This window comes from Chroicocephalus ridibundus, chromosome 6 (assembly GCF_963924245.1).
Source record: "Chroicocephalus ridibundus chromosome 6, bChrRid1.1, whole genome shotgun sequence".
Classification (NCBI taxonomy): Eukaryota; Metazoa; Chordata; class Aves; order Charadriiformes; family Laridae; genus Chroicocephalus; species Chroicocephalus ridibundus.
This window is the reverse complement of record NC_086289.1, coordinates 61,306,272-61,331,300: the sequence shown is the minus strand read 5'-3', so window position 1 is coordinate 61,331,300 and position 25,029 is coordinate 61,306,272. Positions and strand designations below refer to the sequence as shown.

Sequence of the window (25,029 nt, the reverse complement as noted above, 5' to 3'; positions counted from 1 at the left end):
TTCACATGTGAGATTTTAACTTTGAAGCAGACTCTTTGTCTCATTTAGTCTTGTAGCATGGATGTTAGATACTGCAGGGGATAGAGTTTTCTTTCTACTTCCAAATCATACGCGTCCTGATTAATAGCAGGAAGGAATCCCCTTAGAATTTCTTTTCATAGTGGTCGAGTTTTGTGGTTTGGTGTGACATTTATATCAGTGTCCTGATTCATCTTTCTTGCCTGATATTTTATGTCTGTCCCTGAAAAGTGAAGCGAGTTCTTTCTGTAATGTGGTAATGCAGTGCATATACAGCCGGTCTGTGAAGACTTCTCTATCCCGCCGCTTGTAGCGTCCTGGTGGAGAAACCCTAATGGCATTAGAAGCTTTCCTTTTATGCTTTAGAAGGGATGGTCCTTGTATGTTTGGCAGTCTAATCTATCCTTCATTTTTCCATGGAAATAGTCTTTTTTTTCCGGTAGCAATTGCCTCAGCTAAAAGAAGAGAAGTGATTCAAGCATTTAGAGCCGACTCTTTTGGTTCTTTAAGATTGCATTTAGAACTCTTGCTGTGTTTTAAAATAAGGATGAACAAACCCAACACCCCCCGGGCCCCTCAGCGCTGCCTCTGGGGTTTTTGCGTTCTGAGCTGCCTGTGCTCCAGCTGAAGGAGCTCTGGACACGCTGGCTGTCGGGGCGCCTGCACCTGGCTTGATTTGCAGGGTGAGGCTTTTCACAGGGAGAACCGTGTTTATTTCCACGACAAGTCCACAGGACGGACCATTGGAATCCAAGAACTTCTCCCCAGATAACCACAATGATGTTACGGAGTGTGTGGTAGCCGCCTTTTTTAAATCAGGATTCATGCAGAAAGAGCTCAGGCGTTACCACTCCTGCACTTCACAGGAGGTTATAATGCAGAGGCCTCTCAGGATTCTGATGCCTTTGAGAGGCAAGTCCTTCAGTCTTACTCAAGTGGAAGGTTAAAAAGCTTTTTCCAGCTGTCTTGAGAAATGGGGTATTGCTTCATATTCCTTACGCTGTAAATGCACATAGAGGCCATCATTAAGGCGGTGGGTTAGGTGGAGTTACTGACCTGTAACACTTTCACTGCCTTTATTTCTTCATGAAGTGCATCACATCATCTCAGGGAATGTTAATGGAAAATATCAAGCCACTTTCACCTTTCTTTTTTTGTAATGTGTGAATTAAATTTCACTGTTATTACCTGATTTTTACAAATGTAACCTTTTTTCCCCTCCAATCATTTTAAAGACATGAAAGAAAAAGTATTATCTAGCTAATTTATTACAAAATTTGGAATTGTCATCATTTTAATTTAATTAAAGTCAGGGTAAGTATTTTGTTTCCTTAGTTTAAGCCACAAAGCAGCAGGTATGGCCATTTTAGAGTTGCTTCTGTGGCGCTTTCTGGAACTTCTGAATTTCCTAATGCTGGTGTGTATAAATCCGCAGCTGTAGTAGTTGTTAGTTGAATCTACTGCACAGATCTGAAAAATAAATAGTAACTTCTGGTTTAATTTGGCGACTCTGTCCATTTTGACACCACTGACCATCTGTCCTGGGTCTCAGAGATTTAACTGCTGCAGACTCACAGCTCCAAGCAGCACCGCTCTTGGTGTGCAAGTAAAAAGCCTCCAGCTTTCTTCATCCCTCCCTCCCATAGTCCTGATTCACCTCCGGGTCAGCTCTGCCGTTGCAGCAGATGCCTGAATTACGGAAATCATTACAAGGATTTATGAACGTATGTAGATAGAGTATTGCTAACCAGCTTTGCCTTTTTCCTGACTTCTCAGAGATCCCTCTCATTGACAGGAGAAAAGTCAGTTTTGAGTGTAGGAAACAATCGGTTCTCACCCACCTCAGGACTCTGACACTTAAAAAGGAAAAAATCCCACATGCATGGCTGTCAATTTAAGGGGGCTTTAGGTAGAAGCAGGAATTTTCTGACTGAAAGGGTGTAAAGGGGCAAGCAATAACCACAGCTGTTGTTCCTGTTCAGAGGCAGGGGTTCTGCTTTTCCTGTATCTTGGTGACCATTTGGTGGATCCTCACAAGAGTAGACTTGCGACAAATTCACTCTGATCTTATGAAACACCCCATTTTACACATGTTGGTGGTAGTCTGGCAGGTTTCCTGGAGCCGCGCTCATCCTTGGGCAGGGCTGTTTCTGTGTGAGAGCGCTTCATGGCATCAGAGGATGGGTTTTTGTTTGAGCTGAAGGACCACCCTCTCCTGTGAATGCAGGTCTCTTGTTTGGGATGCAGGGCTACCTCTGTTTGGCATCCTCAAAGCCAAAAGTAATTTTTTGATTTGTAGCTTGACTTTGCAACTCCACTTCCAAGAGCACCCTGCCTCCGCAGCTGTTACACAGATATTCTCTGTCAGGAAGGAGTCCTCTTTGCATTTCTGTGGCTCTACCAGTCTAAGCTTTTCTTTCATTTGCTTCAGTGGTGTGGGATGTCCCCATCTCAGGATGGGGTCACCTACTCAACTTTGTACTCAGAGGTAGGAACCCGTATGAAGCTCAGATCTGCCAAGATGGCCTGCAGAGTTTCTTGCTGTAAATTCAGGGACATTACATGCAAGTAATGTCTGACAACAGCACTTAATGTTGTATGTTAATGAATTGAGATAATGCCAGTTCCTCACTTCTGTGCGTTGTGCTTGTGAAACTTCATAATTAGAGCACCAGGCAGTTTCTGGAGGCTGGAGGACCTACGTATGACTTGTTTCATATCTGCACTCCGAATATGAAGCTGGAGCTTCCTGTCGGATACCTGCTGGGTGGAAGTGCTCTGGAGTGTGGAAGCCTAGCGGATACCCTTCGTCCAGTACTTCTCCACCTGAAGCAAATGTTAGTCCCTGCCTAACTCAGAAAGTTCTGGTGTTGGATTTTCTTCGGTTTCTCAGTGGAGGATCCTTTGCTTGTTTTGTCTCTTGAGGCAGAATTCAGTACAGATCCTGCATCTGGATTTAGCCACCCCAGCTGGGATGCGGAATGGCTTTTGTTAAGGGAAAGACATGGTTTCTCCACTGTGGGAGATGTTCTCCTTGTCATAAGAAAATCTATACCAGAGAGAAACTCTGCAGTAGATTCTCAAGTATACTCAGTGCTATATCTGATGTTAATTCAGGTCCAGGATATTGAGATACTTGGGCTTCAGCAATCTGGCTTGGTCCAGGAATTCTGTCAAAAGTGCATCTGGTGGTTATTCCTGTACCCCTTCCGAGAGCTCACTGGTGTTCTCACCCTTCTGATCTAAACCCCCTTTCCCTAGGATGCCTGACAAAAGCGGAGTTTAAACTGAGCCGTTATGTGTCTTGTGATTCCTCATTTTGAGCGCGTGGGTGCTGATCCATAGTACTCGTGGCAGCGTAGGTGCTATGTCTCGTTGCTTTCCAATAGCAAGGTGTCTTTGGATGGGGGTATTTCGCATCCATCTCCTACTTGCTTCTCCTTCAGCCTTGCAGTGTTTGCTGTCTCCCTTTTAATTACATGTTGAGAAAAACTGAGTGTAGAGGGGGCTTACCTTACCTTCTGTGGAGGGCATCCACTTGCCGTCCTGCTTTCGTTTCGCAGTACTTGCAGCTAGTTGAAGTGCTTACGGCTTACTGTCACCCAGAGTGAAGCAGCACATGGATTATATATCTCAAAAGAGTCAATTTACTTTGCAGTTTTATGAAATAATGATCATGTGTCTCCGTGGAGCTCGGTAGAGCTCAAACATTTCGTATATTGATAGCTTTCTTGCTGATAAAAGGCAGCTTTGCACGTGTTTAAAAATTCATTGAGGGAGAATGCATTTTCTTCTCATCATAGATGTTATCCAAAAAACTTTTAACAGAGATTGTGTGATTATTTTAGGCTTTCCAGCTTGAGCTTGTATGCAAGTCCTTCATTGAATATTTGCAAGGTGTGGTTGCAGTTGCACTCTGCCTTGCCCTTTCTTTTAGCTCTGTGGCCCCGCCAGCAGAGATCCCTTCTCAAGTACTGGGAAAGCTGGACTGCAGGGCTGTCTGCTGCCAGCTCTCTTCCAGAAACGACATCCCTTTCCTCTGCCATAAAATTCCTTCACGTGTCTGCAAAAGTGGAAGATGCAACCAAAAATGTTGGCTTTATGTTGTCTACTAAAAGCTTTAATAGAAACTGGCTGGTAGCGTAATCGAGTATGTGGTACCGTGAGGGTATTGTCCTAAACGTAACCTTCGTGTTGTTTGCGTGTTGCTTTCTTTAACGTGATTTCTCAAAATAGCTTCATTGTTCTGTGGAAAATGGCAGCTTTTGCTTTTGTCTGCCTCACAGCAAGGAGAAAGAATAGAATGTGGAAGTAAGATCATGGCAGGAATCTTATGTTATTTTCCGCAGAAACTTTTTTTTTTTTTTGCCTGAGGTGACTCAAATTCAGAGCAAACTGTTCCCTAGATCACTTCTCACAAGTGGTATCTGTGCCACCTGATTATAAGCTTGAAGAATCTAGAGAAAATTTTCATTAAATAATTTAGATTCACAGGGAAAATGTTTTAACTCATAAAATTTTGAAGCAAGGGGTTATTATGATGTTCTACTAAATCTGTCTGTATTAATTCAGTGATTTAATCTGAATGAGTCAAAGAGCTGGCTCTTTATGTACAGAGTTTCTTATAAAAGTTGTATAGAAACAAAAATACAGAAAATGTGTGTTAACATGACAAGTGTATTTTTAATAATGTATTGTCTTCCAAAGGTCATTAGTTATTCTAAAAGTTTATTTTGTGTGTCAACATAACCCACCTTTGCTGTGCTGTCTGTGGTTTGCTACCATTTCTCTAGTTTTGGTCATGTTGTCCACTGTTTGTGTTGGGTGAGACTGAAGTGGGTGTTGAGATGAACTGCCACTCCAATGCTGGAAATGCACCACTCTTACCTTGACATGACCGTGGCTTTGAAGTTATTCCTCGACAACTACTGATAAATAAAAATATACATACTTGCCCTAAGCAACGCAGTTGAATTTCTGAGCTGCTTTGAGCAGGAGGTTGGGTGGAGACCTCCCGAGACCCCTTGCGGCCTGGCTGCTTCTGTGACACTCGTGTGTATATACTTGTGTGAGCGCATGAATGTGTGTGTAATATTTATGCATAATTTATAAGGAAACAATGAGTGATTTCAGGTATAGCTATAATAATCTTTCATTCTACTGGTTTTCTTTGCCCAGTCTGCCACTAAGAAACCTCGGAAGTCTCCAGCGGACAAGGGGCGTCCTGAATCTGCCGCTAGAGGAACAAGTCGTGGGAGAGCTAATGGCCACCCTCAGCAGAATGGAGAAGGGGACCCTGTCACTTTGTTTGAGGTGGTTAAGCTGGGGAAGAGTGCTATGCAGGTAAAATAACTAATTGTGTTACACCTTCACAATTCAGTGTTTCCTGTCTGTAGAAGATCAGGCCAAGCTATGCTTTTGTAAACAATTGTATATTTTCATAACCTGTATTGGTCCAATAGACTGTCTGTGTATAATAAAGTTAGGGGATAGAATGTGCTTTGATTGAGGTGAGGACTGTCCTAAACTCCTCTGAAAGACAACAGAGAGGTCAAAAAGTCACGTATTTCAAATTCTCCATTATTTTGTTCATTACTTCCAAATTGAAAACGTTGTTATTAAGCAGTCAGGAAATACAGGAAAAAGTATATGATATTAGTGGTGGATCCAAAACTTTTTGGTTTGCTTGGGTTTTTGTTTTTTTTTTTTTTTTTTTTTTTCCAAAATACCTGCTGACACGAGCACTTCTGGGTACTTTGCACTGCAGCTTGCATTCTTCTTGCTGTCCCCACCAGAGCAGTAGCTGAAGGCTAAACTGGTGGCCTAGACTTCCTCTGTGTCTGAGGGACAAAGGTGGACACATCCTGAAGGCGAATTTTCATTGTAAAAGAAATATCTAAGATACTTATAGTGAATCGCCTCTGGGAGTGTTTCTCACTCTTTTATATTTTGATAAATTTCAGAGATCTTCCAGGATTTATTGGGCCAGATGTGTCCCACCTCAAGAACCTCTAGAAATGATGGGTTTTGACAGTATGGGTATGCTTTTAGTAAGCTACTGTGCTTCAGCCACAGTTTTTGGCACTCGAAGGAGAAACAATGGGCCCAAAACACTGTTCACCCCGTGCAGTGCTAAGCCAACAGTCGTTCCTGCTGAAGGAACCACAGTTGGCCTCGATGGTTGGACTCGATGATCCCTTCCAACCTAGATGATTCTATGATTCTACAATTCTAAAGCAAACCTCCTTCACTTTGCATTTCAACAAACCAGGACTCATGCAATATCAGTTAGTTTGTTTTGACTTTGTGGTGCTAATGAACACGAGAAAATTACAAATCAGGAAAATTAGGGGCCAAGTCCTATTCTCAATGTTACTTTTAGTGTAGCTAAAAGCTAAGTCTAATTAACTCCCAAAGGAATCTAGTCTTCCAAATGAGTGAAAGCTGTCGAAAATTTTCTCTCAGTCTCAAATCTGTGGAAGGCCTGAGATGTGATTTTAAAGAAGTAATAAACAGGAGGAAAATGGGAATTTTTATTCTTCGTAGTTGCTGTATTTACAGTTACTCAGGACTGACCCTTCTTATCTCGTAGGTGAAGACAGAACAAATTTACTCTTAACAAAGCTACAGGTTCCTTGTGCTGCTTCCTACGTGTTTTAAGTCAGGGCTTCCAACTTTGCTTGGTTTTCAACACTTTTTCAAATTTCAGTTTTGGCAGCGTTTGAGGAAACATCTGGAGTCTATTTTCTGGTTTTACTGTGGTACAGAGCATACAGTATGCTTTATGTAGTGTGTTCGCCTTACAGTTATTGATATTTGCAGGAGCCAAATGAAAAGGAATGGGTGATTACTTTGATATTTGATGACTCTGTGTGTGCGTGGAATTGGCTTTGATACTTTCCGTGAAAAGAGCTGCCATCAGAAGTCTTCTGCAAATGAAATTCTAAAAAGAAATTGTCTGCGGTGTTTGTTTCAAGTAATCTTTGGAATTCAAATACAAAGGAATTGTTTTGAGAAACTGAGTATTTGTGTATGCATGTACCGCTGGATATGTGTCTGTGTACGTGTGTATACATCCATGTGCATGCACGTGCTTCAGATGTGCCCGGCATTCCTCTGTGAGAAAGAAGTAGACAAGCCCGTTTCAAGCAGAGGAGAAATGATAAACAAATAGTAAAGGAATAGGCAAGGTTATCTGAAGGCCTGGGGTGCGAACAGGCATCGATTACTTCAGTCATATTTAGGAGCGCCAGTCTTAATTTCGAGAGTATGTGTCACTTGTGCACCTTTGAGAAATTTACTATTGGTAAAAATATTCCAAAAAAAGAAAGAAAGAAACCCTACAGTGGGAAAGAGGATGCAATTAAAGTGTGGTTTAGTATTTTTTAACTTGCGCTTCTGGACAGTAATCCCATGTGAAGCCAAGGTTCTATAAACCAAACTTGCATTAGCATCTTTATACTTTTCTTTTTACTTATTAGCTTAGGGATTTTGATGTAACAATTAAGAATGCTTGGCATTTTGGGGTTTTGTAGTTTCAATGCATGTTTTTTGTTGCCAATTTTAGCACTTTTGTTAGCGTTGCCAATTTTCAGACAAGTGCCGTTATTTGTCAGAACCTATTTTTTCTCAGTATTTAGTTCTTTCCCTGTAATGTGGACCTACGTTTTTCTATATACATTTTTCTTAAGTTTGCTTCCAGCAATGAAACCCCAGAAAAATTCAATTAATATGTTCTGAGATTACATGGGAATTTTACTTCGGGTGCTTTCATTTCTGATCTGTCTGCTCCTGCTGTTTGCTCTCAGGATTTATTTTAGTAGTTAGATTTTTCTGGCTTTGTGTTGCCAACTCATGGAAGTCTGTAGCTGAATTCAATTCTCACTTCTTTTAAGTTTGTCCTCTATTTTGGTTCTCATAGCAGGGTTCATTTACTACTTCTTGTCAGGAGTATTGCTATTTGGTCCTTCCAGGGAAACAAAGCTGGGTTAATGTTTCGTATTTCAAGTACACAGAAGTTCAGAGCTTCTCTTTGCATATAAATCGTTGCCTTTATTATGAAGTGCTAGTTGTGTCAGTGTTAAGACTCATTTGAACTCATTAGATCAATTTGATCCCCACATTAACTCGGTATGGGATGATGTTACTGTTGTTTTTCATTTGCTCTGTAACCTTTCGTACAGTTTGTTGCTCTAGAAGTTTTTCTGTTGGCATCTCTCTGTGTGAAGTGGGGTATGACCTACTGTCCATGTTTGCTGCGGGTACGTTTTGTTGGTCCGTTGAGGCTGTTCATAGAGCCTTTTTAGGCTCTATGGGGTTTTTCCTAGACAAAAGTGGTGTTCCTCTGCCTTTTTGTTATTTGTCTCTTTTATTAATATTTTTTTTCCCTTGAAAGTTTTCTTGAAAGTATCTGCTATATTTCCCTACTCTAAACCTCCATCGGCAGAACAGCCTGGACCATTTCTCCTGTGCTAACCTGGCTGAGCTTACACTGACGGGGACGAAGGGTGCGGGGGAACCTCTGCTCCTCCAGCTGAGCCCCCACTTCAGACAGAGCCTGCCTTCCAGCTCAGCTCTTCATAAGTGCTTCTGCATTGGTCTCCGACCCTGGTGTTAAGCTGGCAGTGAAATAAAGACCTTGTGATGATCTCAAATTTTGTTTTGGTCTCAGTCTGAAAATCTCCCATAAGTAAATTATGGCCAATTAGCTGTAATGAAGTTTGTACCTCTGTGTTGGTCAAACCAAGCGTAGAAGTACTCTGCTTTCTTGTGTGCAAGCAGGATTTGTGCCTCCCCCAGAACATCAGGGAGAATTGTAAGAGCCGTTCAATACCGAAATGTGAACAGATCTGTGCCTTGGTTACTCTGCACTGTGATGTGCATTACCAGTTACCTTTAATTGGAGTTAGCAGTTTACTATAGATTAGGTGCTGGTTTTGAAAACAATATTTGACCTCTCTGCTTATGCTTAGCCGATAAAAGTCATCTCAGTGTCAGACATGGGTCAGAGTAAATATGGCTCCAATATATGCCAACAAGCATTTTAGGATATGTATCCAAAGAGAGCTTTATATTATGAAGAAATGGAATTTTTCATGGTGCCACCGGTTCTCCTCTGTCTCTCCAGAAATCGAGAGTGTATGCGGTTCCTGGCTCTTCTGGCCGCACACCTTGGCCCGTGTGGGTTTGCGTCCTTTGAGGTCCCTCCCTGTTCGAGTAAAGCTGCGTTTGTAGCACTGCTTACCCTGTCATGAGGAGAAGTTTTCTTTGTTTCTTAAGTTTCAGTTCCTCAGATGTTTATCGTCTTTGTACCTACTGGGCTCATGCTGGCAATCTGTGACTTGTTCACCGGCTAGAAAGTTTGTGTATCAGAGCAGGAACATCATAAGAATTTTTTTTCCCCCTTCAGTTGCCTACCTGAAAGGATTAAAAATCTTTCATTAATATTAATTTAAAATATTTCTGAAATGTTAATAATATTTTCAATATTATGCTGGTTTTCAGTGTTTATCCAGCTGTCTGTTGCAGGCTGAGGTTCAAAATTGCTATGTGTAAAAATAAAGGGTAGGCATCCCGTGTAATTATCAGTTTGATCTGTTGGAAGTAATATGAAGGAGGTAAAGGAACCACTCTGACCGCTTTCAGCAGTGCTCTTTGTTATACACTGGCATCTTAGTGGTGTGGTTGCCAGTTCCTTTTATCATAATCTTATCAGGTTTGGATGACTTTTAGTCATCAACATCTGTATTGGAAGTTATTTTCTGATTGAAATTCCCAGTACCTCCAGTATCTTTTTCTATCACTTTGAGATTTGATGATCTGTACAAGAACCACAAGATAGTCAGCTCTTCCAAAGAGCCGCTATATCTTTATGCATCTTGTTAATATGGCATATCCTATATAATTTCACTAATTTTTGTGTTTTCGTGGCATTTAGGGCAGAAATAGGCCATTGTGGTCTGTGTACTGCCTCCCTGCATAGCTCAGACCATGGAATTGCCACCTATTCCTGTATTAAGCCAACAGCTTCTTTTACAACCCTCATTTTTCTATAGGAATATTAGCTTCCATTAATTAGAAGTCTGGGCGGGCCAGCTGTAGCAAGCGTAGAGGCAGAGCCACAGTTTTGAACGTCATTGTTCCCTGTCAGGTCTGCCTGCAGTAGCTGCTGCCCTGTTCTGGCGGTCCCGGGCCCCTTGGCCATCGCGCGGGGAGCTGGGCTGGTGGACGGGGAGCAGGAGGTGGCGCTGGCCACCTGGGGAGCAGGTGTCCCCCAGAGAGCGAGGCTGCTCCTTGGGGTGGCTTCTCCCAGGGAAGGACGTTGATGGCAGAGCAAACCCCAGTGACTGCACAGCTCTATCGACTGGTCCCGTTCTGCATGGAGTAAGCTTTGCTTTGCTTGCCTCTCTCAACTCCCTGGAATTTTCTCCCTCGGTTATTTTAATCACATAACCATTATGCAATATAGATAATCCTCAGTCCTTCCACGGTTCTGGTTAGAAAGAATAGTTCTATGCATGCTTTAATCTTGCATAAACCGAGGCTGCTGTTGAACAGATTGGTCCCACCTTCTCCCACACCTACAGCTGATGTTTTTTACACCTTCCTTGGGTGTTTCATAGTCACATCAAGAAATAGATTTAATTAGAACCTGACACTTCAGTGGATTTTTTTCAGCTGGATCAGCTCCCTGATTCAGCTCATCTCTGGCAGCAGCTCAGACTTATTCTTGGTTAGAATGACTGTGTAACCATCACCATATCTACCTTATTTAGGAGGGATTGTATTCCACATCCATGCTTTTACATATATACTTGAGCTTAAAAACATCAGAGCAGCTGTAACTGGACCATACCAAAAGTCCAGTGTCTTGTCTCTGACAATGGCAGTTAAGAAAGAGAGTAAGAAGGCAAAAATGTATTTGGGGAATTCTCCCCCCCTCTGCCCGCAGCTCAGGGGGATCACGGTGTCCGTGTTTTCAGTAGCCTTAACGGCTTCCTCTTCCTTCAGTTTGTCTCTCCTCCCTGCTAGTGAAGGGCGTCTTCTTTGCCGGAGAGTGTCTCTGCATTGGCCTCAGCTCTTGGAGCGAAGGTCTTTGAGGATTAACAACACGCAGACGTGGGATATTCAGTGTTATCCATGTTTTTTTGCATTAAAAGGCATGTTTTAGTTTAACTGTCCTTTGTTGTATTTTAACAGTGCTGTAGTCTCCAACTTGAAGGATGGATAATAACTTTGGGTTTCCCCAGACTGTCCCAGAAAGTCCTTAGGAGTTTAAGTGTGCATTCTCTGAAGTTTACCGGGTAAAATAACTGCAACTGTCATTGTCACTTAAACCAGCATTTAGTTTTCATATTGCTACATAGATTTCTTCTGCAGCCTAATCTTGTTTTTCTTTTGGTTGTATACTACTGAATTAAAAGAAAAACAAGATTAAAACTAGGTACATGTTTTCATGCTTGTTATAGTAGGAACAATCTAGCCACCAGATGAAGCATTAATTAATTAGAAGGGTATCCCTTAATACCAAAGGAATTCTTCTCCAGTCAGCACACAAGAATTCTTTTTTTGCCTTGCAGTGTAGTAAGATGTAGGATGATTTTGCTGTTAATGTGAATGCACGTGCCAGTAGTGCAGTGTGTGAAAACACCCATTATACTTAAAGCTGGAGAAGTCTTTTCTCTCTAGAACGTCACCATTTTTTGGAAGTATCTGGGGTGATCTGTGAACTCTTCTCAAATTGTGCCAGTAAAGGAGCTTGAATTGTGGTTTTTAATAAATTGGTGGATCTCTCTGATTGGAATAACTGGTTTTGTTTCTGCACTACTCTTGAGGATTTTTTTTTTTTTTTTGACATTCAATGTATATGAGTAGTTTTGATGCGTTGTAGCATCTCGGAACCATTCGTGCCCACGATGGGCCCAGCTTAGACACAGCCCCTGCGAAATTGTGTGACATGTCAATTCTGAGAGATCAGCACTTACACAAATTCCGTCCCACAGTAGAGAATGTGCTCGGTATGAGGCCGTTGAAGGGTGCGCCCTTGTTTCTGAGGGCTCAGGTGAGGATCCGCAGTGACAAGGTCGTCCTCAGGAGTTCCTGTGATTTTAATCCATTTGAAGGAAGAATTTTTCCAGTACCTGTTATGCATTTGAGTGTAATGCCAGGTAAATTGTGCCATTCTAATACTCTTGTAAGAGAACTAAATATTGTTATCTTTCAGTAGATTTTTCTCCAAATGGTTCCAGATAATGTGTAGCACTGATTTCCCCACATAGTGATACTTAATTCCTATTCTACCTTGTAGAAACATGTATTTATGTGAAATCCCAAACACAGATATCTCTGTATGGAGAGTATGAACCCCTTAGTTTTATTGGGAAGAAATACTTCTAGGATTGTATTCCTTCCCTCTCTGTGCTTCAGGGAAAAAAGGTAGAACCCATCTTTGCTTATGATGAAAAAACAAGAAGCAGGTACTGTTATATTAAAGTGAGATTTTTTTTTTTAAAAGAATCATTTTGGCTTTTCAGAAAGTGCTCGCTAGGTGTTAGCAAAGTGTGAACTCTTTCGTAACTTCAAATGACCAGCTTTAGAAGAAAAAGAATAAATTGCAGCTTCTCAATCTCCACTTCTTTTTTTATTACCCTTGTATTAGGTGTGTCCGGGGGTGTGTATTAGACTGCCTGCAATCTGGAGTGCAACCAAGCAGTCTTGAAGTCTAATGCACAGTCTTAAATTGCACATACTTTCCCATGTCAGGAACTACCTTCTCCCCAGTATCTGTCTGTGTAATTACTTAAGTCTTCACTAAATTTGACCTTAAAATACTTTTATTCTTCTTTAAAAAAAAAAACTGTACAGATTCACTTAAAAAACCCTTCTACCAAAGTCTTTCACTGCTTCCCTGTCTTTCCCCGTGTTCTTATTTTCAGTGTACTCTAAGTTCTTCTTACTGCGTTAAAGCACATTTTCTAACTTATTTCCTCTTTGGGCTGCTCTTTGTACAGATAATTGAAAACTTTAATTTCACTGTGCATTCTTTTTTTTGTTTTTATAAGCTTCAGATTTCATTTGAGTAACTTTGGTTGGATTTTTTTTTTTTTTTGGCAGAAGATGTTAGTATAAGCTTTGATTTTGGTTTTTTTCCCAACCTTTAATGTAAACACGCTCTGCACCCATTCGAGAGTCATTTTTTGTTCTGTCATATTCACTGTAAATGAAGCGTGTCCACGATCAGTTGTGTGAAATGGCAAATTATTTAAATGTTCGTTATACTCGATTTGCCTTGGTTTACAGTTGACTCAGATCTCACACTTGAATGTGTACTTTTGCATATAGTGTCATTTGTTTCCATGTTGTGTTAGTAACACTGCTGCCAGATTGATACTTAATTTAAATTGTGGAATAGCTATTTTTTTAAATCAACTTTCATTAATATGTAGCGGGACTCTGCTAATTTACATAAGCTGGTGAGGTATCATCTGCAGTTAGTCCCTCTGGTTCCTCCAGCACTTTGTGTTCCTAAATGTTTTCATGTTCTTGTGCTGAAGGAACACGAAATGGATCCCTAGCTGCAAAGCCTCCAGGAGGTAATAAGATAACTAGCTTCATTATTTCATTCATTGCATCAGACTTTTGCTTTTACTGGCAATCTCAGCTGCTGTTTCTCTTCGATACTATAAAACGTTCCTGTTTATCTTTTAGCAGACTTTGAGAGGGGAAGGTCAATAAATCTGCAAGTCTCCGTGATTGATTTTCAGTTGTTTACTCAGACCGTGGGTCTGTTCTGCTGCTTGCTTGACTCTCTTTAAGCTTCTTATTTCTGTAGGGTTGCCTTTTTGGCATATTCTTCCAATTATGCTGCATGGTAGCTCTTAAACCAGAGTCACCAGAGAGTTAATTTCTGTGAGATTCTCTTGAAAGCTGTTATGGGCTTTTGAAAGTCTCGGTACTGACTATGTATTTGTACCATGCATCATCTGCCATTTGCAGAAGACCTTGATTTTTCAGTCAGTTGTCATAAGAATAGAAGTGTGTTCAGATTTTAAAAAAACCCAAACGTGCTTAAGAGTCTTGTTTTTGTAACATGGACTTGTATAGACTTGTTACGCTGACTGACGCAGAGATGTAGTGCATCTATGTGTGTATATATGTCTATCTCTACATATATGTACATGTATGTGAGTGTATATGTGTAGTTGTTTGCTGTCAGCAGGGAGCGAGAGGGGTGATGTGGGTTTTACTGGAGTCCTCGTGAGGCTTTATCTATGTCACTGAGCTAGACCATTTTTTACATCGCTTAAAATCTAGCTCCCCTCCTGCTTGCCTCACTCCGGTCTGGTGATGAAGATGAGAAGCCAAAGAGGTTTTTTTGTACAATTTCTCATTTGTTGTGCTTCATAACCTTGTTGTCAGGGGAGACTTTTCCTTGTGCACGTGCATGGAATTTCGTGATTCCCAAAGGCATGGGTGTCCTGCAGCTGGGCAGAAGGCTGCAGCACGTGTACTGTGGATCTTGTGCTTCCCAGGAATGATGGATTTATCACATCTTTCATGCAAGTGCACGTTTCCATATGGCAAATCCACCCTCTCTGCTGCATCTGAAGGTAAAAACATCTGGAAGAAAATGGGTACCACCAGAACAGCTTGTGCGATCTATTCCTGCCATCTTCCATAAGCGTTTTGCAGAAACAGGCGACCAGACTCTCGTGCGGATGAATTCTTCTGGTGGTTGGAGCCCACTTGTAGCTACGTGCCTTCCAAAGAGCGGTCCGGTCCTTCCCCCTCACCGCCTTCACTTCATCAGTTCTGTCTCTGAGACAGGTGACAGCGAAGAGGCCAGGGCAGGACATCTCTGGGCAAGATGGGGACCAAATGTGGGTTGTTGCCGTAAGAACTATTCATTTGCTCTTTGCTTACGTCTGAGAAACTCTTGAAAATGGGGTGACTGGAAGGAGGCTGCTAACAAGATAAAATCCTCCTGGAGGGTTTGCTGTAACCCGTGGATTGTTGGTTAGAAATCCTTCTTTTTAATAGGAATCTTTCTATCTATTTACGCTTATGTAAAATAATTCCTTTTCTGGCAAGGATTGCTTGTTGCACCATTTGCTACACTATTGCCTCTTGTTTGATTTCTTTTTCACTTATATTCGACCTTCTTCCTGATATTTGGATTACTGCTGGGTTTTCTTGGTTCAGTGGATACTTGTCTCTATTTTAGGTCTGATACGTATCTCTTATTTTTTTATCCTAGTGTTTTCAGTTTTTGTAGCTTTTTTTTTCTGCTACATGAAAAGTCAACAGTTTGATTAAGTTCCAACTGTTGTAGCATATGTAGTCTGGCTTCATTATCTCCTCTCGCCTCAAACTGTAATTTCTGAAAAAATGTACCAAGCGGGATGCCAAGTGTGTGTGAGGGGCTGAGCCCTGCAGAGCTCTGGCTGGTATTTTCATGCACTGAAAACACCCCCTCATGTTTAGGGATTAGTGAATACGATTTGGGTGCCTGTGCCGATGCCGAGGGGTCAGGTGCGTGTTCATGACTTGTCATCCTGAGCTCCTCAGACCAACAGCGGAGATTTGCTTAGTGTAATCACTGAGAGTGGTTTTAAGCAGAACTCATCTCATCTCGCCGCGCATACCTGCTCTGGACAGACGAATTACGCTGACAGCTCCACTGAATAGTGGCTGTATAGGTGTATGCACGTGTGTGCATACACACACCCCGTGCTGAGTGTGAAGGGAGTGATGAGCTCGAGCGACTGCATGGGCTCAGCGCGTGATGTTGGGGAAGATGAATCCTACCCAAACATTCAACATCTTAGGTAAAATGTTCCTCTGCCAGGTCCAGACGGCGCAGGAGGCAGACTCTGCCTGCTGTCCCTGTGCAGAACCTTCGCTCTGAATTTTTGCTGCTTTCTTTATCTAAAGAAAAAGGCTCTGCATTGCCTCAAGTCTGCTCTGTGAGTCTTGAGATCAGCTGCTTGTCTTTATTTTTCTGCGCCTTGCAAGGATGTAGCATGTCCCTCACAATTCTTTTTGTATGGAGAAAAAAACGTCAGGAGGGAGATGAGCCGCACTGATGCTACAATTTTGAGGTAGTACTGCAAAAATCAATTAAACAATTGTTTAAAAGAGGCAGAAGCAAAATTGAAAGATATTCCTCCAAGTCTTTTCACAATACTCTGCCTTTTTTTTTTCTTTTTTTATAATTCCAGGTGGGTTCACTGGCAATATCTATAGCACAGTCCAGAAAGAGTTGCAGTGGTATAGCTGAAAAGGCAGTATGTTGTAGCAAGAAATGGGAGTAAGACAACGTGGAAAGGAATATCTCGGGCCAGCCTTGCTTCTATGGGGAATGTTTGATGTGGAACTAGGCTGTGGACAGTGCAGATACTGGTGAACTAGTTATTAACACTCTGGAAAAGCATCTGAGATTTCCCAGGCTCAAAGAAGAATATAGTAGACTTCAGAAACTGTTAAGAGATGTGTGACAAGAGTGAGAAGAGATAAAGATATGGAAGTGTTTCTGTGCAAGCTGCATGGCGCAGAAGAGGAGGCTCCAGGAGACCGTATAGCAGCCTCCCAGTCCCTAAAAGGGCTCCAGGAGAGCTGGGGAGGGACTCTGGATCAGGGAGGGGAGCCATGGGACGAGGGGGGACGGTTCTACACTGAAAGAGGGGAGACTTAGATAAGATCTCAGGCAGAAATTCTTCGCTGTGCGGGGGGTGAGCCCCTGGCCCAGGTTGCCCAGAGCAGCTGTAGCTGCCCCATCCCTGGAGGGGTTCAAGGCCAGGTTGGACGGGGCTGGGAGCAGCCTGGTCTGGTGGGAGGTGTCCCTGCCCAGGGCAGGGGATGGCACTGGGTGGACTTTAAGGTCCCTTCCAACCCAAACCATTCCGTGATTCTTCTGCCTGAAAAGAGGTGACCAGACGGAAGCATGGAAATTACAAACAGGGGCTTGAGGTTTGTTTTCTCTTCCATAAGAATTAGGTGGCATCAAATAGACCAGCAAGTTTAAAACAAAACGATATTTTTTTTTTTTGCAGTGAATAATTAATGCTTTCATGAGAGAAGAAGTACGCTAGGGTCTTAAGAGTCTGGGAGAGTAACTTGGAAGAATCAGTATATTCTTGCCCTATTCTTATGATTTTTCCCTACAGAATACGCCCTGTGGGGTAGGGGTACCTGTGGTCTGACCCAGCACGGCAGCTGTTCTCTTCAGTGAAAAAAATAGCTGCTGGCAATTGCACGTTGTTCTGTGATCTGTGCTGAGAGCTGTTCAAACAACTGTTGCAGGTTGGTAGTGCACCAGCAGTCAGCTCATTAAGCTTTGTCAATATTTGGTTTAGTAAATAATTTTTACCTTTGGGTTTATGTGCCCTGAGAATTCTGCTGATTGATGGAAGTGATTGATACCTACAGGAACAGGTCTAAATTCATGATGGAAGAACAGTGAAGCATTTCGGATAACTGGTTTTGTGCTGCTGCTTCGTGTTTCCTCAGCTTGCGTGAAGATGAATTTGAGGCCAAAACTTGCCTTTCGATTTCTTCTCAGCAGCAGACAGACCTCTTTGTGAGATCTTCTCCTGCTGGGCATGCGTGTGTGTATATTGGTAAACAAAACCTCTGAAAACTTAGTTTCCTGGCAAATCGCACATTTAGAGGCTCATGCTGGTTGTTGAATAACATGACAACCCTGATAGTCTGGCCTGGTTCTGGGGTAGGAACGAGTGTAGCGATGTGTGTTAAACGGGGGGTGTTTTGTCTGGGCTCACAGAGTTGCGGATGTCTCTAGCATGTCCACAACTGTTTCCTTGCTGCTTCCCTTCTCTCCTACCCTTGCCAAGGTCCTGCTGGCAATCAGGGAGTTTGCACTTGGATAAGCTCAAAACTGCAGAGGGATTTTTCAAGACCCTATCCTTACATCTACCTGTTTAGAAAGAGGCAACATTTTTCTAAGAGATCCAATTGTTCACATTTTGTCTTTCCTATTTGTTCTTTTTCATCAGAGTTGGATGCTGGTTGCGTGGGGATGGTGGTGGCGTGTGTGCGTTTAGGATTTTTTTAAATTAATTTTCTAGACCTTCATTGTAAACCTGAACTCTCCAATATAAAATAATCCATGTGCAAGGTGCACTCTGATAGCTTCATCAGGCTTCTCGTAATGCTGCTACAGGTATGGAACAGTGGCATAAATAATTTTCCCTCATAAAATAAGTAAAATACAGTAATTGGTTACATTAAATATACACAATTCCTTACCTTCAGTGTTAATGCAACTGAGAAACTTGGAATACTGTGTTTTAGTGACCTGAAAGGAAGCCGTACTTGTGTTCCTTAAGGATGGAGCAGGCTGAGAAAGGACCTCACAGAACCCTCTTGCTTTTCTACAACTGTTTTTAAGCTTTTCCGTAGTTATTTTGTTTGTTTTGCCCACATTGCTTCGTTTTGCCTACATCTGGAGTTGTAAATATTGTGCTGGGGTTCCGCAGTGAGAGTGGTAGGGTGAGTACCTGTATGGGGTGGCAGTGGTACGTCTCTGCGTTCCTTTCTGCTGCTGGGGATCTGCCATGGACGCCTTCTGCTGCTCTGATTGCCCTTGTATGTTGACTGGCAACAGTCAGGTAGTGCCCTTTCTCCTCAAGCGACTGAGGCACACTTTGTGTTCCCAGAGATTAATGACAAATGGTTTTGACACCTGTATGCTCTCTGTCCTCCTCCCTGCTGTTACTCATAGTAACGCCTGCGCATCACTGATTATAAAAATATCTCCTGGCTCCTTACAGTTCTGAATGCGGATTGAAACTCTGACTCAGGCAGCTTATTGACTCCCAAAGGCTGTAAGAACAACTTCTGTGTATTGTTTTTATTTACCGGGTATTCCTCATTGCATTCTGTCTCCCTGAACTCTGTACAGTGTTTCTGAATGACCCACACGCTCTTTGGCCTTTATAAATACTGAGATGTGCGCTATGCAATATCAATTCTGTTTTTATCCCACAGTGTTTCTGCTCATCAGTTTTCTGGGACTATCTATATGTTGGTCATTCTGAATGGAATTATAGTGTTTGTTTTTTCAACGCAATTTTGAAACTGGATAAATAATGCAAGTAGAGTTTTGAGGAATTACAGTAATTTCAATTTGAACCTGTGTTTATACAATTTTAATACCAGAAAGCGATGCGTATAGTTCTGTTCTCTAACAATATTTGTTCTGTCTCCACCCTGAGAGAAGGGGTATAGATTTCTGAATTTGTACACATGTATAATTATGCAAAATAAATGCTCAGTTATAAAATTATATTCTGAAAAGAATAAGTCATTTGCCTTTAATAAAACACTTTTTAAGAGTCTCTGATAAGTATTCTTTTTTTCTTGACAGTCTGTGGTGGACGACTGGATTGAATCATATAAACAAGACAGGGACATAGCACTTCTGGATTTAATCAACTTCTTTATCCAGTGTTCAGGATGTCGAGGTACAGAACGTTGGAAACGAGTTGTATAGAATAAATCTGACAGTCGTACAAACGTGTGTTAGTGCAAATGCTGGTAAAGATGTGGGAGGCACGCGGATTGGTACTCCTCGTATGCATGGTTTATATAGAAATATTGTCTACGTTCAAGAATAATTTTATTTAAAGCTTGTTTGTCAAGGGCCTACACTTTCTTTTTCTCACTTTCCTGTCATCATCCTAAACAAATGCTCAGAGAGATACTCTACTCGTCAGCAAAAGGAGACACAAGACCTGTTAATCAAGGTAGGCATATCTTTACTGCCCCTTTCTATTTCTTACCAATGTTTTTTTATTACAAGAATTAGTATTAGGTAGCTATACCTTAACTTTGCTCTTTTTTCTTTCTTTTTAGGAAAATGAGATTTTATTACAACTGAAGAGGAAGGAGTCAGGCTTCAGTTGACTTCAATTAGCAAGAAAGATTTCTTCTGGATGAAGCACCAATCTTATTTCTTCCTCTGTAATACTTTACCAAGTCAGCAGCAAGTGGCCTGCCTGTTAGCCCCGATTTAAGCAGTCTCCATTACCAGGCCTGCGGCCGTCAGTCTTTCTGGCGTTCTGTTGCTGCACTGTACCTTCTAATGAATTTTTAATGCGCTGTCTTTTTTCAGTTAACTCAGCTTTGAAAAGAAAGACACAGCTCTGCTCTCTGTAGCGCCCAGAACCAAACTATTTACTATTTCCTGATGCTTCCTATAATTTGCTTTGAGTAGAATTGAAAATAAGCTACAATTCAGAAATTATTTTTCTCTGTTTTGTAACTGATACGGGAATATATCTTCAGACATCAAATGATCCGGCTAGAAGTCCTTTTACTTCCTTCTTAAGTATAAGGAGAAGTCCCAAGTACAGTTAAAAGCATCAGAGAAAATAATTACGAGCCATCAGGAGCTTCAGGAACCCTTTTTCCATAGCTTAAGGAAATAAACTGATTCTGTGGATGGTAGGAGAGGCTGAAGCTCTGGAAGCAGTCTGTGAAAGGGCTGTAGCGTAGGGTTTGGATTACCAGCCTGTGTCAGTCTCTGCACTCTTCACACAGATTCCCTAAAATGTTTTTCAGACTTGTTTGGCAGCTTATGTGAAAGTAGTTGTAGTCTGTTTGCTTTTTCTTTTTAACACTTTCCTAAAGGTGCATATGAAAAAAAAAAAAACAACCCACAAGCTTCTTTCTAAGAATTTGGGCAGCATTAAAGCAAAGGGATCCTTGGCCATATGTTTTTATTCTTGTTGATGCAAGCTTTTGGTGGAGGAATGTCATAAATATATCTTAACTCCCCTGCTGCTCTCTAATTTCTGCTTCCTTTCTTTCTCCTTGTTAGAGAAAGCAGGCCTCTTAGAATCTCAGAAGATTCATATTTTTTAACTTCTTGTTACCGACGGGTGCAGGCTGAATGCCCGCTGTCAGCCATATGCTGCTCAAGCAATTGCTTCCCAGAAAAGCTTTCCTTTACTGGCTGCGAAGCCGCAGTGCTTCGAGTGGCTGATGTCATTTACTCACTTTTTTCTTTTTCTTTTTTTTTTTTTTTAATGGTGACTTTCTGTCCATTTTCAGCCCTCAGGGACAGCGCTCCGCTCAGCTTGCGTTAGTGGCCTTCTGGTCCCCAACGACAGGAGAAAGGAAGCAAAAATGACTTATCCCCTGAGTTTACAGTGCATTTGGGGGATTTATTTCTCTCTGGGAATTCTTGCAGTGGGTACAGTAACAGCTGTAAACAGGATTAAAATCCCGGCAAACAGTTCTGTTCTTTCCAGTTTCCAGTACTGTGCCTGTTTTCTAGAACAAGTGAAAACTTTCTCAGAAGAGAGTGGGTTTTATTGATAGTGCACTTAAAGTAAAAAGCATACCAAGCTGTCCTTAATGGAAATGAGTATGGAAATCTGGGGATTTTCTGTGAGGAGCACTAAGTTTCTGTTTCATGGGAAGATCATATGCTCTATTAGGACATTTTTATTACCCTTTAAAGCCTTTGTTGACATTATTGTTTATTTCCATTTCTGATAAGTAGTAGCTCCTCATGAATCTCAATGGCTGCTTTATCTTCCTCAGTATTCCCTAATGTCGTCTTTTCAGTTTGCTTCACTAACATTGTCCGGGATTCTCCAGCCTTCTTGGGATCTAAAGGCTTACGGATGACATATCTAACTTTCTGACCATTTGCTGGAAGGGAGGAGGGCAAATGGCTTGGGAGGAGGTTCCTCAGGAAACTTTGAAAGTGGTGCTAGGTTTCTAAATCGACCTTTTGACTAGTGCTTAGAATTACTTGATATCTAAATACATGCAAAACACACTTAGCTTGATGTTCCTCTCAAAAGTTTTAAGCAGGTGAAGAGTGTGTGCCTGTTTTCTGCCTGTAATTAGAAATCGTTTAGGCCAAACTCTTTTATTTAGCAACAGTATTGATGCTGACAAAAATATCTTTCTGGTTAGAGAAACATTGATTTTTGTATTTTTATCCCATTCTCTTGGGTGGTGCACGCACTTGAATGAACATCTCTGCATCTTCCAGCTTTGCCTAGAGATGTTCCTGCAATGAGAAGTGATCTCTTGTAAATATGAATAATATTGCTTGCTATGTAAATTATTAATACTAAAGAATTGTAAAATTAATGTATTTTGCAGGTGAACTTAAAAGATCTGTGCAACTTAAAATTGAATAAATATAAACCAAATATTCAAGCACGTCTGTCCTTTGTCAGCTCTTCCAAGCATCTATTTAATCAGTTGCTTTCTGTATAATGTGTTCCGATTCATACAATAATGTCCTTTAAAACATGAGAGATTTGGTTTTAGCATGACTGTAGTAATCTTTCTGGGGTTTTAAAGGACAATGTGGTATAAATTAGAAGTTTGTTCTGTTGAGCTACCAAAAGCATCTCAATTCAATAACTGGATTTGCACGGGAGTTGAATTAAATCACTTTCCACACCATCTTTCCACTGGTTTGCCTGCTCAATCTGTATATTTGCTGCCTTTCCCGATTGTGATTACAAAGGAGTGAAATAGTTTCTTAAAGAATTTACCCTTTATCTTGCTATTTTTGGTTCTTCAAGAATACCACCAGAAATCCCTGCCTTTCCCAGTGTGTGTGGTCTTCTCCACTATGCTGTGTGGTATTTCTGTGGCGGAATAACGGTTAACAAGGACCGATAAACTCACCTATTCGCTTATTGTTTCCCAGGCTTTTCAAATGCATTGCTGCTCCTAGAGGGATGAACTTGTGTCAGATAGTACTTCAGAAAGATGAAAAACTTAGTTTTAAAATACTACTTCTTCCTGGAAAAAGCAGCAAATTAATACTGTTTCCAGTCCTTGAAACAAGCAGGTTTGCTTGGTGCTGGTGGGTATTTGTTTTCCCCAGTATTTACAATCTGTAAAGCTGGTGGTGGTGTATTTACCTTCTTACTTCTCAGCCAGGAACTTAATTTAGGGGTTTGCATTTTTAGATAAGAGGGAACTTTGTGAATTTAGGTTGTTGTGATGACAAACTGAGTTTTCAAATAACTTTCACTTGGCCGGGGGTGGAATTGTATCTGTATGATTGAGATTTCCATTTCCAATGTCGTCCTTTGGTTGTGGATACAGGCATGCTGCTGTCTTGCAGAAGAGCTGCACATCAGCTTTCTCGGGTTTTTTGAGAGCTCTTTTCCATTGCTTGCTTCTTTGTAGGAGCATATTTTTCCTTTTTTTCCTTTTTTTCTTTTTTCCCCCCTGTTATGTAAAGCACGGCGTAGTATGCGGAGATTTCTGAGCTCGCTGTGAGCAAGCTGAAATGTCTGATCAGCGGTGTGCGTGCCCAGGTCCCAGAAGGTTTATAACTGTGTCAGTATGATGCTGCATCTGGGCTAATTAGCTCTGCCTCTCAGACTGAGTAATTAGCTCAGGTATCATGCTCCGCTGCTATGACAACCAGGCTGTTTCCATTTCTGGAGCTCCGTGGATTTAGAGCTGACTGGGGTATCTGCCTTGCTGTCTGCTTTTCCCGTCTGTTATTGATAGAAAACAAACAGAAAACCCCACAAGCACTCTGACCTTTCTACATTTTAAAGGCGGAGAGCCATGCTTGTGGAATACATATTATTTTTTTTTCCCCAACCAGAAGCAATTCGTGGTTGAAACAGGCTCTTAAAGCTGTGAAGGACAAACCAACCCACCGAGTCCCTGTAAGAAAAGCCGCCTTCTTTTGCAGGGAAAAAAGATCTCTGGCATAGTTGAAGAGAACTCCTTGACTGCGTTCAAGTACATAGTGAAATTATTCCCATTCTTTCTCCCCCATCCCTCTCCTTCCCTCTCACTTCTTTTCTGATAGGTAAGCCAGAAACCTGTAGGTAGCTGGTGGGACTCCCTTTCTGACAAATTCCTGGCAGTGCTGTAGCCTTCTCTGGATTGCAAGGAGCTCCCCGTTTATGTAGTTTTGTGATTTGCCACACTAGAGGGGTTTTTTAGGAGTAGCTGGCGAAGGAGGCAGGTGGAATTCCCCCATATGATGTTTCTCATATCTTACACTCCCCCTCGAAATCTTCTCTTTAGCTGCTTGTGTGGAATTAAACCTTCATGACGAAATGTTCAAACTGCCACCCGTCAGCCGTGGTTGCTGGAGTTGTTCAGGGTTGGGGTGTTGTTTTTCAGTTGTGAGTAATCAGGAATCTCTGTGTGAGCCTTTTGCCCAGTGCTTAAAGCGGGACTTCTTTGTGGCCTTTCTCCTCCTGAGTCAGAGCCCTGGGGTATCCACCTTCTCTTCCTGCGGGAGCCTCCATCCCCAGGTCTTCCTTGCCCATTCTAGTAAACTCCTCTGCAAAATGCTGTCATTCAGTGTTGCAAACTGAGTCAATGAGTGCAGGAGCTCCTAGTGAGCTTGCTTGAATGTAGGATGCATGCTCGCTTTGATTTTTATTAATATTCTATGCTCTTAATTAGTGGCAAGCTAATAGATTTCTCTTTTTGACAAAGGAAATTGAAGACTAAAACCAGGAAAAAGCTCTGTGAAGCAGCCATTGTACGGTCTGGCAAAAGAAAGGAACAAACAACTGCTTTCTTTGCTGTTGGACAGGATTTCAGAAAGCAAATTAGCCAGGAAGTAGTGTTATTTACTCTGATTAATAATGTTTTAATAGGGGGTATAACATTGTAAATAGAGTAATGGATTAAAAAAAAATCTTTTATGATTTATTTGTACACAGTTTTGTTTCGTGATCAATGGAATAATATTGCTCTATAGAGGTGGATGTTACTGAGCACGGCAAGAAGACTGTTTGATAAATACAATTTCCTGCAAATGGTCCTTTCAGAAGGAACTGCAAATTTTTAGTGAGAAATGTTGCTGGCTTTGGAATGCGTTAAAAAGCTTTATCTCTTCAGTCATTCATGTATTATTGAGAAATTGATATCATAAACGTTTAGAATTTTGAACGAATTGGAAAATAATGTTGTTATGTATTTTTATTAAGGGTAGGAAATATGCTTTCTCAGTTTTTTCAACAAAATCCCTTT

The 25,029-nt window shown here is 41.5% G+C and overlaps 1 protein-coding gene across 1 annotated transcript in view; it reads left to right on the top strand.

The window, feature by feature from the left end:
* The window catches only part of STAG1 (STAG1 cohesin complex component), a 192,875-nt gene that overhangs the window by 52,897 nt on the left and 114,949 nt on the right, over nucleotides 1-25,029 (top strand). The window contains exons 5-6 of the mRNA XM_063338992.1: nucleotides 5,197-5,361; nucleotides 19,406-19,502. Of these exons, the coding sequence (XP_063195062.1) occupies nucleotides 5,197-5,361; nucleotides 19,406-19,502 (262 nt within the window). The remainder of the gene's footprint in view (nucleotides 1-5,196; nucleotides 5,362-19,405; nucleotides 19,503-25,029) is intronic.